Source organism: Copadichromis virginalis, linkage group LG5, assembly GCF_057382275.1.
Source record: "Copadichromis virginalis isolate Kocher_CV1m ecotype Utaka linkage group LG5, C_Virginalis_male_GT1.1, whole genome shotgun sequence".
NCBI classification, from domain to species: Eukaryota; Metazoa; Chordata; class Actinopteri; order Cichliformes; family Cichlidae; genus Copadichromis; species Copadichromis virginalis.
In genome coordinates, this window is record NC_140622.1 from 40858090 (window position 1) to 40872142 (window position 14053).

Here is a 14053-nt window from a genome sequence, read left to right on the forward strand (position 1 = left end):
GGGATAAACCTCTTAAATTTCTCCAAGTAGAAATATATGTAAACAAAACAAAAGCGATTTTCAATTTTTTTTGTAGTTTATTGCACTTTTTTGCAATTTATGTAATTACTATGGACTTAATGCATACATATTATTAAAATATGGGCTATAACAGTTGTATTGATGTATAGCAACTTGAAATGCTCCCACAAATGGCACTACAGCATGTACAAAAAAATAAATAAAAATAATATAAGCTCTGGTGGACTTGGTTCTATAGTAGGTCTTAAAGGGTTAAATAAATATCGTCAAATAATCGTGATCTCAATTTCAGTGAAAATAATCGTGATTATCATTTTTGCCATAATCGAGCAGCCCTATATTCCAAAAGCTTTCAAATCGCTCCACTCTGACAAGGTTAACCTGCCACGAATCTGCCCGGAGTGGAGAGCTGAGCAGATGTCTGTCTACTTTCCTGAACTCATCTCAGGTACAAAAACATTTGTCTAATAACACGCCAACAACAGCTTCAGAGCCGCTCGCTGCTGTGTGTTCACAAACAGGTAATCGGTGAAGACTGGACACGCGTTTCAACGCTGCCAGTGTCTGAATCTGAAGTTCTAGCAGCTTTCAGACCTCCCTGATGGTACAACCCGCTGGAGAGCTCCCCAACATGCCAGCTGGAAACCAGCATAGCAACAGATACAGCTGAAATAACAAGACTGACCATGTGCATTTGTTGCACGAGTTGGAAAAACAGTTTAGCACGGCAGCTGGTCCGAGGATGAGGAAGGGCAGCAATTTAATGATGTGCGTTCTTTAAAGCATGTTTGAGCTTCATACCTGCAGAGGCGGGATGAAGCTGTCTTAGGCTACGTTCACACTGCAGGCGAAAGCGCATCAAATCCGATTTTTTTGACCCTATGCGACCCATATCCCATCATGGTGTGACAGTGTGAACGGCACAAATCCGATCTGGGTCACTTTCGTATGTGGTCCTGAATCCGATACATATCTGATGTTTTAGAAAGCGACTGCTGTTTTAATGGTCATGTCGCATTAAATCCGTCTTTTACGTCACCGACACAAGACAGACGCCAATTATCAGCGTGAACGCTTCCTGGACATCCGGTGAAACTGCTGAGAGGACAACGTTGGAGAAACGTGAACATTTTATTTGTCCTGTATAATCTGCAGATTCTGACAGAAATCTGCAGCTATCCTTTGAAGCAGCGCTCCTCTAAAACAGCAACAAGGATCATTATTAGGTTATTTACATTATTATGTCAATAACAAAATAACTTAAAGCAAAAATTGGGAAACGTAAAGTCCGAAGTCTTTATATTAAGGGCCATCAGTCAAACAATATTGTTGCTCTGGGTCTAAACAGAGCGCGTCGTGTGTGACGTCTTCTTTTGCGCATGCGGCCGCTTTGAGCGTTCACACTAGAGCGCGTTTGCTGTCGCATTTTATTTGTAGTGTGAACGAGCAGACAAAAAAATCTGATTTGATCAAAAAAAATCAGAATTGAGCATCAAGACCTGCAGAGTGAACGCAGCCTTAGATGCTCCCCTATTCACACAATGGCAGATTTTAGCCCAAATGGTCCTCCAGACGCAACACCAAAGGGATCTGCATCTCTTCCTTGTTAGCTAACTGTGTACATCGCCTTCAATCATTTGTCAGTTTCCTAAATCAGCCATTAAAAATATAAGAACCTCTGCTCTAAATGAATCTTCAGAGAAAGCTTGTAAAGCTGCATTTTCTCTGTTTCATAATGACTCAGTGTAAGAAAGCGCATTGAAATCCATTAACCAATGCAGCCATCCGTCGGCCAATATCAGATCAGTACTGGCCCGTTCAGTTTATCACCTAATATCTCACCGCGACCCTTCGATGAAGAAACGGTGTCACATTAACCTCAAAAAGGATTCAGAAATGTGTTTAGGCAGCTGCAGCAGCACGGGGAAACGCTACGGCTCTCAGAGATATCACTCAATATAAATAACGTGCACTTGTAAAGGTTTATACTGTATTTCTTAAATCACCCTGCGACCTCTTTAAAACCTCCTCTGAGGCTGATGTCCTGCCCACCCGGCTGAGAACCCTCATCTCTACGCGGTATGAAAGGCTAAATGGCGATGCATTCACTGATGGGGCACCCACTGCTCAGCTAAAGGTGAATGAGCAGGCGAGGCTGTCACGGAGCTGGAGACCTCTCAAACTCTGGCAGATTTTCATAAGAAAAGGCCATTAGTATGAGTGCAACGGCAAGCACAAAAATTGATTTGGCCTTTCGCTCCACAACCTTCAGCGCCGACCTTCGAAATACCTGAGGGGGGGGCTAACATCTGAGGAGGAGGGGGTGGCGGGGAGAAAGTGTTGAAATTTGTAATTGAGGACAGAGCAGCAGCGGGGAAGGGATGTGCAGGGCTGAAATTAGAAATGGAGGAGGAGGTAAACAAACTTTGTTAGAGTCGTGGGGATTTCTTGGCTCGGCTAAAAGTCTGAGAGCGGCGCAGGACGAAGGTGCCGACTCCTTCACGAGGGCGCTTCGGCAGGCCGGCGTATCTCGTGCTCCACATCTAATCTGTGACCTTTTATTTGCAGAATTTTACAGAAGCTGCAGCTTCTAAGGTCAGGATGTCTTTTCTTCCTCTCCTCCCATCTCTCCGTTCTTCCTTGCTTATACTTCTTCCATTTTTTGGCTTATTTGCCCACGCTGTCTGCTCCTATTGGCTCTAATAGAGGCCCAAAGCTTCCAGTGTGACAGATATAATCAGGTTTGGAAGAACAGCTTTCGCCTGCGGGACAAATGGAGGGAGAAGGGGTGGGAGCGAGGAGACAGAAGAGCTGGAAATTGTGATGGGAAGTGTGAGAGGAAGATGAGTAGAATGATTAAAAAAAAGAAAGCATGTCAGAAGAAGACGAAGAGGAAGAAAAGGTGAGGCTGAAACGGAAAGCACCGACTCCCAAACTCACGTTAGATTAGAAGGAAAAAGCCAACCACATAAACCAGGGGACTGACCCAGCGGGTTTATTTCAGCTGTCACATGAAATCTGCGTCATATTCCCTTAAACTTCCAGACAGAACGCACGCGGCGCCCGGTTTCTTCAGAGAGCCACATCGAGTTCAGCAAACGGCCTAGATCGCTCATCCGTAAGCTGTAAAAGAACATTAACGCTAATGAAACACTAAACAGAAGCTCCCACCGAGTATGAAATAAACTGCTTGGAACTTCTGCGAATCATTCACATCGCTCCCAAAATTCACCTCTGACATTTTTGTGCCGCATGTGCAGGAAAACATCTTTCCAAAGTCGGATTGTGTGCAAATGTGCCGAGTTTTACTGAGGCGGTTTAAAGTAAATTAGCGTGCCGCTCGTTGCTGGGGGAGCTTGATTGATATGATCTGATGTGACTTGACAGGGGTGGAAGAAAGGAGAGGCTGATGGGGGAAGGATGTGCAGGGCAGAGATCGGACTTAAAAGCAATGGAGATACGAAGGCAGGGGGAGGGGGTAAGCAACAGGATATGAAAGGCTGGAAGGTGATAGGGAGAGGAGGGAAGTTTAAAAGTGATAATTAGGGAGAAGAAGAAAGATGGCGAGGGGCGGAGGAACAGCAGGAAGGTGACGAAGAGAAGAATGGACGGCATGAAGGAAATATAAAGATTTACCCCAGAGAGATGAGTGGATGACGAGGAGGGATGGAGGGATGGGAAGCTGAGGGCGATGACGTCAAGCGTGAGAGAGGGTGGAGGAGAGAAGGAGATGAAGAAGGAGGCAGGAGGTAAGGAAGATAAATGGAATTAAGGGAACAGAATGAATAACTGGGACAAGAAGAGGAAACAGAAAGAAAAGAGAGAGGAGGGCAACGCTGCACTCAGGTATGAGGCCATATATTATAGAAAATTGGCTATTGTGGAAAATGCGGTGCAATTAAAAAAAGGGCATTTTGCTGTGAATGGCCTCAGAAATGTGGCGCCTCGGGACAGGTTCTGAGCAACGGCGCACGCGTGCTTCATTTCCCGGACATATTTTTTAGTGATTGTTCTTTAGAGTTCATCTGCAGTTGGCCTATTTGCTCAGCACGAAGCATTTGTAACCAGCACCCACCCAGAGGCGGTCCGTTTTTTGTGTCTGCACATGCTGAAGGTTTGGGGCACTTTATTAAGAGTCTTAGCCATGGACCGGCATCATCAGAAGGGCGTGTGATGGGTCTCAACTCCCCCTGCAAAATGAGCCCAAACATCCAGACAGAGCCATAAAGAGGAAACGTCAGCCGCAAGAAGGCCAAGACGTCCTGCAACAGGTGCTCATGCCGTCACACTGCAGCTTTGACATTCCCCCACTCCCACTCACAGAAGGGATTTGAAACTGTGTTCAACTGTCCAGCTCGCTGAAGAGCAGTCCAGCCATCAGCAGAGTGGTTTTCACCTGTTCTCTCCCCTCCATTTGGGCTGTTGTCTTTTACACGTGAGAAGCAGCAACATCACACTATGTGAGGATCAGATCCTCCTGACACCATCCAGAGTCCACATGTGAAAACAGCCTGAGAGATGCCAAACCCACGAGGGATGATGCTGAAGAATCTCACTCAACAATCAGCACGAACGACTTCCTTCTCTCACCCCAACCAACCACAGCAGATGGCCCCGCCCCTCCCTGAGCCTGGTTCTGCCGGAGGTTTCTTCCTGTTCAAAGGGAGTTTTTCCTTCCCACTGTCACCAAAGTGCTGCTCAGGGGGTCATATGATTGTTGGGTTTTTCTCTGTATGTATTATTGTAGGGTCGACCTTACAGTATAAAGCACCTTGAGGCGACTGTTGTTGTGATTTGGCGCCGTATAAATGAAATTGAATTTCATTTCCTTTAAATGACTGAAGCTGATCCACTCCACTGTGTCCACATCACAGTATTGCTTCTTGTGAGGTTTTCCAGTGGAGTCTGATTTACTGCCGAACTACATTTAGTATTGACAGACGAGGTTAAGGCTGCACCTTTCAAAAAAAATCTCCAAAACTTGGAAACTCTGTTAAATCACAACGTAAATGTGTTTATTTCCACGACGCGGTCACTTAAAAACGACAGCATGCCGGCGAAATAAGAGCTGGACTGAAACAGCCTCGTACTCCACTAAAACCTGGACATGGTCTTATTCATCTCATACTTCACTCACAGAAGTCATTCAAATTTGCAGCCTATAACCAGAAACCCTTCAGCAGCTACCCCCCTTTAAATCAGAGTCCCTCTGAGTCTTTGGATTTTTTAAACTCCCCAAAGCTTTTTGGCCTCTGATACTTGCTCTGTGGTGTGTGAGTGATGTTCTCCTGTGAGTGCCGTTTTGCTTGTTTTGCATGTATTCCTCTAGTTTGGACATACTTCTCCTGCTTGTTATTTATTCCCGCTGTCAGTTGGCATGAAGCATCCATGATTTCATGATACATGTGCAATGACAATGAAGCTATTCTATTCTATTCTGAGCTTCTACTTTAAACCTGCCGAACCAATCACAGCCGCAGCGTCACGTTACGCGACTTGTTACGTGACTTGTTACGTACAGCACAAGTGCCAAGCCACACATGTGTATTTGTTTGGGAAGCAGCCAGCCGCCGTGCCGCCCGGGTAATGGAGGAAAAGAGTGCGCCGACTAGAGAAAAATCAACCGAGAGCGTGACCGAAGAGAAAACAGATGATGGTTCCAACGCCGGAGAGATTGTCGAACGGAAGAGCCACAGAAGTTCCGTAGTGTGAAGGTATTTCTGCTATTTCAAGTCAAACAGAGTAGCGTTCACTGTAAATTGTGCCGAAAGCAAGTCTGGAAATACAATAAAGCGGTGCAGCTCAGTCTCTGACTGGAAGCGCTGATTCGTCATTCGGCTTTTGTCAGACTAAAGTAACTGTTAAAACTGTTTGAAAAGCTCAGCTATACAACAAGGAGAGATTGAGAATTTCCTTTTAGTTCTCAGTTTATTTGATATTGACAAAAGTTAGTCAGTTTTGTCTGTTCTTCTGTAAAACAAACTAAGATTTATTTTTAGAATTAATATTTTGTTTCTAAGTGGAATTGACAGTTTAGTCTGTTTCGTTTGTTCTATTTTGAAACTTAAACGCTTTAGCGGCTGCCTTTTGTGTAGTTTGCAATATTTGCCTTTATTTATCTGAAAAAGTCTCGTGTTCCTTAAGTACATCTACCCTGTTGAACTTATTATGGGAAATAAATATTTAAATCAAAACAAGCTGCTGATTATTTCACATTTTACTTGTGAGCAACGGCACATTTAAATCTTACAAATATAGTTATTTGGCTTATATCGTGATAGATATCGTTATCACCTGAAATGAAAAAAACATATCGTGATATGAAAAAATCTCATATCGCCCAGCTCTAGCTGAACATAGGATTTTAATAAGCTCATAAGTAAGACCAGAATGTATTTAAAGTGAGACGTCTTGGCGTGTTTGATCAAACGTGGTGCGATTGTGTGACTCACCTTGACGATATCACCCAGGTAGACATCCTCCATCTTGTTTGGCACCTTCATCCGGAAAATCCGACCCACCACCGCTGAAGAGTCGGGGAAGGCTGTGGGCGTAGCTGCGTTTTGCTGATTTGCTGCCGTTTCGCCAACGTCCGCCGCCGCGACGCCCTCTGTCACTTCCTGGAAGTCCTGCAAGAGCGAGGAGTGCATGGAGGCCTCGAGCTCGCCTCTGCCTCCGTCAAACCTCTCGCTTTCTCCGCCCGCTTCTATCAACACCATGCCGCCAAGCACGTCGATGTCCAGCTCCGCAGCCACGGCCACGGTGAGCAGCACGCCCAGCAGCACGACTCTAGTCCTGGGTAGTCTCACGTCGAGGCCGTTGCTCAGCCCGAGCCGGCCCAAACTTTGTTTATCGCGCATTCTTCACCTTTTGTCGAACCGTCACTGATGCAGATAATAAAATAAAAAGGAGGATGTCCGAGTGGGAGGGTGGGGGGCTCAGGGGGAGCATGCACCCCCGACAGACAGAGCAAATCCCTCTTTACAAATCTCCCTCCCACTCCAGCACCAAGGAAGAATCTTCTCTTTCTTCTGTTCCTCCTCCTCTTCTTCACTCGGCTTTATTCCTGCTCCTCTCCGTCTTTTGTGCTCGCCCCTCAGAGGGTTACGAGTCCCATTGTGCCGAGCACCTTCGAGATCTGTGAGGAAACACAAGAAAGGCACAGTTAGACGAGCAGTTTGAACACAAGGGGCGAAAAACACTCAGCGCAACCCGAACAGGCCGAACTCAAAGCTCACACTCCATCAAAAGTCAATCTCACGACAAGTTCGGCACCTTAAACCGATTTGTGCGACCCAAATCTCATTGCTGATAGAAATCCATCATGGACTGCACGGAGGGTGTAAGGAGGAATAATATTATCAATGCTGGGGAGTAATCTGATTAGTTCTTACAGACACACACACACTTGAATCACTCATTGCTGAGTTATCCAACGAGTCGAGTCAGGAGTATGAAAGCGCTGAGAGAAAGGAGGGAGAGGAGGCTGAGATGGATAAACCAAGAGGGGGAGGTGAAGGTGATATACGGTGGGACCTTGGATTAGCCAACAATGCCAAACCAGTCAAAGCCTTCTCCTAATGAATGCATGCCTTCTCTATTGTGTGCAGGGTCAGACTGAGTGTGTGTGTAGGTGTGTGTGTGTGTCCATTGTGAGCGTGGAGGGTGAACTCAGAGGTTGTTATTCATACAGCTCTTTCATGGCGGAGAGGATCCCCTCCTGAGCGTGTGTGTGTGTGTGTGTGTTTGTGACAACACAAATGATTTCCCCCGAGTGCTTTCATTAGACAGAAAGAGGGCGAGAATGAGAAAGAGGGACCCCCGCCGTGACTCCACTTTGCCCCGTAGCAGATGCCCGCTGGAGAGAGTGAAATCACCGCAGGACTTCCCCGGCAACAACAACACCCGGCCTCCCAGGTAGCTTTTCAACCAGCTCAAAGGACCCTTTGTTGTCGCCGCCTCGCCCTCGGCGTGCATCACCTTTGGACAAAACTTTGTTTTTAATCAGGAGCGCCACGGTGTCGTTCCCCCCGCTGCTCAAGCTTTTCTACAACGAGTCAACATCCGGAGCGAGGGAAGGAAAAATCACTGGAATTTCGACATTTCCTTTGTCAAAGTCGAGTTGCTTTTTCTACTTTTAAATGTTTTCATTTCCACTGAAGCTCCTTGGAATTACTTCTGGTGCGTTAAAGTTTTACTGAGGCTTCTTGAAAGTAGTCCAAGATGGCCACCGTGGATAACCCCCCCCCCTCGCTTTCACATAGGGTCCCTTCAACTGCAGCGCCAGAGGCAACATCCCTCCCGCTTCCTCTTCCTCCTTATTGCTTTTCTGTGCTGTTCAATCTGTCATCGGTTTCTCTTCGTCTGATTGCCTTCGCTGCTTTTGTCTGTTTCAGAATGTTTTTTGTTTTACATTTTGTCCTCACACGCCTTTCTTCATCTCAAACACTTCCTGTCCTCCCTCCAGAGCATTAAGCTACGCCACGCCTTTTCTCACATCTCCAAAACCTTCAAGGCCATTTTTCTTCTTCTTCTTCTTTTCCCTCCTGGCGCTCACTCACCTATCAAAAACACAGCCTTTCTATTCATAGCATGACAATGGGGCTGACGATGGCGGGGGAGCGTCGCTGTGAAAGCGCCGGCGAGCTGGATGAAGAGAAGCTGTCAGCGCACAGAAAGAGAGGCACGTAGACACGAAGGGCACAGAGAGAAGTCTTTGACTCTGAGCGGGACAGAAAGCTGCCATTACCTCAACACCTACAACACCGCCCCCCAAACATGCTCCACCCACCTCCCGGCGTTGTAGCACAGGTGGGCAGGAAGGTGGGCAAAGACAGCCAAGAAGGGAAGGAAACGGCAGCTCTTGGTTTCAGCATCTCGGGTTTAAATCTGGATTCAGACTGAGAACCTGGTGCTTCCTGATTGGTCAAAACCATCAAAGAGAAGCCTCCCCTCCACATCATCTATATGTTGGGCAAATTGTTTTATTTACTCCAAATAACCATGTAACTTGAACCAGGGTTCATCGGGGTCGGACCGACTGAACCGGAGATGGTGTCGCTCCAGCGCTTGCTGCGTGCTTTCATAAATCAGAGTTCAACACGAAAGCCTTTCTGTCTTTATGTAAGCTGCTGATTTTCCTGAAAACAGAACAAAGAATCCTGAAGGTGAATTTATTTCCTTGTAAAACCACAGCAGCTGCAGGACGTAAAGAAATGAGGCAACACTGTGCAAAACCAGCCAAACTAATGCAAGCGTAATGACAGCCGGCTGCTGAGGAATGCGGGCGCATCTCTAAGAGGGATGTCAAAGTAAATCCACTTTTAAAAAGCAAACGTGGAACCGACACTACAAGCCCAAAGCCCAGACATTTATCCAGAAACATTTTGGGTTTTTCCTGCAGTCGATGAGGTTTTCGGTGTAATGTTTACCCAACGCACCGACCTGGAGGTCCGGAGACGATGATCAGAATATCAAAGCACAAGTTTTCTGCTTCTTTGGTCGTTTTTAAACTAACTGCAATAAAACAAACACTCATTTACCGAAACATAGCCCGACATCCGGCCCGCCGCTGCTCAGGGGCCAGAATAAGCATCCAGACCTGGCTCCATCTCCCGCTATTATAAATAAACGGCTAACCGGACACTTGCTGCTGCTCTTCTGAGCGGCAGTGACAGTCGTGGGGGCGGGGGTAACAGAGTAAGAGGGTGAGGACTGGTGAGGGGTGGGATGCAGAACTAAAAGCAGAGCGGGAGTGGGACGTTTGAGAGGTCTGGCAGATGATTCATCATCGGTTTGAGAACAAAATGTGAAATGCTGCCAGTAAAGTCTAAACTTGGAGAGCCCGACGTTAATAAAAAGGTGGGTGTCCCTCCCCGCTCTTCTTCCTCACGCGGGCTGCGTGAGGAAGAAGAGCGGGGAGGGACTCCATGGGCAGAGACGGCTTGAGTCTAACCACAAAATATCTGACGTCATCACCTCTTTACGAAGACATGGCTCCTGTGCTGCTCTGTCTGATAAACAGGGACGTCACTGAAACGAGCTGCCTTAAAACTCCTCGTCACTGATTACTGAACGTTTAAGGTCCAGATCAGGGAGAAGCTTTCATCTCTAAGAGGAGGTGGGGTAGTACTTTCAGTACCCAGCACCATTTGTACAACTCGACTCAGATTTAAAGCCTTGCTCTTACTACAGCTGACCTATTAGCTCCAAACAGAGCCTGCAGGTTCTCAGACAATCTGCCTTTGGAAACCAGGTCAGTCGAGTCCGGCGCTTCTTTCACATCAAACTTTTCGAGAAAGCAGTCCTGATTTCACCGGATCTTCACTTCCTGTAACTTTTATCAAAGCTTGTTTTATTTTGAAATTCAGATGAAGCACTTTGGAACGTGGATCTTGGAAAGTGCTTTCAAAATAAAGTCAGTGGCTCCTGTAACCACGGCTACACACACAGATGTGCTATTTTAGTCTTTCAGATTTACTTGAAGCTGTTCTTTGAGGTGTGGAGGGAACCTGGTGAGGATGTTATGTGGATTGCTTGATGCCGTTTGCGTCTCCGGGTCATGGCCCGGCTTTGGCGTGCCCATGGTAACAGCCGGAGGTCTCAAACAGCTTCTCAACAGGGCTGTCTTCTTTATTGGAATCCCGAAGCTTCCGTTTTGCACATTTTACGACATCTATTGTGTTTGAGTTTGTTTTCCCACCAGTGTCGGCGCCAGGATGATCGCAGTGTCATTGCATGTTAAGGTTATGGCTGGGTGGGAGGGTTAGGCAGTATTCAAATAAAAATGAAAGGAAGAACTGAAAACAAGAGCCACTAATTTGTATCAATCTGCTGTAAAAAGATGTGAACCTGCACCGGTTGTCTTCATACTGTCCTCATTAATAAAACCGACTGTGGCTCGTACTTTGAATCGCCTCCAAACATGAAGTCTTAACGTGGAGCAGCGCCTGTCTGAACCTGAGAGGACATTCCTTCGTTGGAAATCCTCGGAGCAACCAATGAGCACACAGAAACGCCACACAGGGGCCAATTAGAGGAAAGGCATCCCTCTGTGGCAGCTAATCGGAGAGCCGGGCGTCTTAGCTGCGGTGAAACATTAGCACTTCAGTGGCACTTTAAATTCTTCCCGTCTCTTCCTCATTCTATGTCCATTTGCCTCCCTCCCTCCTTCCCGTCACCTTTCAATCCCCCAAAGTCACAGCTGATGCCTCTATTATTAGCACAGACAGGACGAGAGCAGCGTGATAAACAGAACAAGAGGGAGAGCCTCTAAAAATGGTCACCTTCCTAAGGAAGCTCCCAGACTGACAGGTGACACTGACGCCATTGCGGGACGCAAATATTCCCACCATTCAACGCCCCCCCACCTCCCTCCCCCCGCCTCTGCATCCCACTGATACAACAAACCGAGCGGCGGATAGAGCTCCCTCGGGACGAGACTACAGGTTATGTTTGCGCCCAGCGAAACTCGGGATTACGGCGTGGTTTACCTTTACAATGAGATTTGGATATTTAGCACGGAGATTAGGCACATTTCAGCTATTTAAGCGCTTCTTTCATCCAGCCTGATCTGCAGCGTGTAAACAGAGGCAGCTTATTCTTCCGGTGTGAGGATGTAAGGAGTCCACATTGTTCTGTTACAGCGTGGGGGAGAAAGAGAGGGGGACGCGTGTGTCTTTGTGATAATTTAGGCCTCATTATTGGTGACTTATGGATGAGTTTCAAAAGCAGAAGCATCGAGAGCCAAACGGGGACCTCGGTGACTCAACAATCTGCACTTCCTCTAAAATCTGCTGTAAAAAGCATTCAAATTAATCCTCGTTCCCACTCGTAATTACATTTGTAATTAGCTTGGCTCCAACTGGAACAAGAGGAAGAAGCTCCAGCTACAGAATAATAGAAATGCAAATCCACCCTCCGAGCCGCTTCACCATTAGCTGCTGCTAAAGGCGAGCCGATGGGCCATCTGCGAGAACATAAGGCGGCGAGGAGTGCGTCTGTGTGCAGTGCCAACGCTGACCAGCTCGGCCTGAAAACTCTCCCAACAAACCCACAAAACCAACAGAAAGTGTGAGAAAACAAACTTCCACAGCAAGCCTGAAAAACTGCATTCAAAACTCCATCAGCAGGTGGTCGGGGTGGATGACGGGTGTACAAAACACAGCTGCAGAACCAGAGACTCGTAGCTACGTCCAAATCATGAAAAGCAAGAGGCCACCTGAACCCTCAGAATCACCTGAGTATCAATAACATTAGCATCTTTATTTAATTCACGGTATGTCAAAGTTCACACGTATTAATTTATCCAGCATTTTTACAGCCTCGTGACTTTTGAAGTAGTTTCAAACACTTTGATCTAAAGACCAGAGTTTGCTCGGCACAGTTTTGCTCGTGTGCTCGGTGGTGAGCGTCTGCATCACGGGGTCGGTCGATGTTTGAATATGCTCCACCCAGGAGAAGAAACCCACCGGGTTCCCCGGATCTTTGATCCATTTCTCATAATTCACTGGAGAAAACTTCACAAAAGTGCATTGTGGGTAAACCTTCATTAGCATGTGGTGAACAACTTACGAACAGATGAATGGTGCTCTGTAGGAGAAGATCCTGGTACAGCTGTGCTTAACTATCAAAACGCTCACGTACCGTAGTCATAATTTTTTGCATGATATTTTGGACTTGATCGATCCATTCAGGTCCTAAACTCAAGTTTTTAAAATCCCTCATACTTTAATGCTAAAGCAAAGAAATAACACAAAAAAAAAAACTATGAAGGTGAAGCTTTGCATGGCTACATTAAAAAAAATTGAAGTTACTGTATGAAACAATCAGCTGATGGGGAAATTGTTCAGATTTCTATGGAATGACCCGAATGTCAAAGGTCAATGCTGCAAGCTAGAATAGACCTGCATTATTCCAAATGGCCAGCAGGGGGCGACACTGCTGGTTGCAAAAAGCTGTGATTGCATAAAAGTCTATGAGAAAAAGAGCCGAACTTTCCAAGTTTAACAACACTTTCCTGATGAGTTTACTGTCTCAGCTGAGAGCTTTGTATGGTGGTCCTGAGAGGCCAAATGGACTGCAACTTAAGAAAACACCAGAAATAAGAAAAACACCACAAAACACAACAGAAACAGGAAAAACTGATTTCCAAAAGCACAAGGTAAGTGTTTCTAGGGAGGCAATAACCGGACGGAGCAGTTGCAGGAACCAAAGTATGCTTGGTAAGTGTGTTTTAATGTGATGGTTCATGTAATACTGATGACAGATTTTTAGGCTAACAGTCAGGCTAACACACTGACCTCTCATGTTTGGTTTTTTTTGTTTGTTTTTTTTTTAGATAGATCCTCCACTTATTTTAAATGACTCCCAGCGCAATTCAGTTCCTGCATATTTATTAAATATTACCATATTTTGGTTGTGCTTTTGGAAATAATTTTTTTCCTATTTCTGTTTTCTTTTTTCCTGTTTCCGTTGTGTTTTGTGTGCTTTTGCAGTGTTTTTCTTACTGCTGGTGTTTTCTTAAGTTTCAGTCCATTTGACCTCTCAGGGCCACTGTAGTTTTGGGTCTTTTGTTGAAACATGGAAGTCCCACTTAGAGTAAAAGAAAAAACGCTGAGTACAGACTTCAGTGTTCAGTAAAAAACCCCAAAATTCAGTTTAATGTGCCTGAAGACAAAGAAATGAGAAACATTCGAGTGTCTGCAGCTCTAATCCCACAGAGTTGGTTTCCTTTAAAAATCTTTTATGATGATTTCATTTTTTGTTGTTGTTGTTAAATGAGTTGTGTGTACAGAGTTTAAGAAAACAGATGTTAGAGGTTAAAAAGTACTTAAGAAATGATTATACATGATAAAGCAGCTTTACCAAAGATCCCCCAACTGCTCCACTGAGAGCTGCGAATGAATTAAACGTATTAATTCCACAATAAATAAATAAGTTTGTGTCATGACACAGAGGAGATCAGAGCGGAGCTGTGGGAGTCAGAGCGCCGTTTCAACAAACAAACAAACGGATTTTTAAAAACACTGAA

General features: G+C 45.8%; 1 protein-coding gene across 3 annotated transcripts in view; it reads right to left on the minus strand.

The window, feature by feature from the left end:
• Positions 1–14053, minus strand: part of dag1 (dystroglycan 1) — a 55233-nt gene that overhangs the window by 20051 nt on the left and 21129 nt on the right. The window contains exons 1-2 of one of the 3 annotated variants that reach the window (XM_085457824.1): positions 9564–9683; positions 6474–7159 (exon numbers count right to left, since the gene is read on the minus strand). In XM_085457824.1, coding sequence (XP_085313950.1) covers positions 6474–6881 — 408 coding nt within the window. In that variant the 5' untranslated portion in view covers positions 6882–7159; positions 9564–9683. Of the gene's footprint in view, positions 1–6473; positions 7160–9465; positions 9491–9563; positions 9684–14053 lie in introns of those variants that run through there. The other 2 variants (XM_085457825.1, XM_085457823.1) reach the window with 2 other exon arrangements.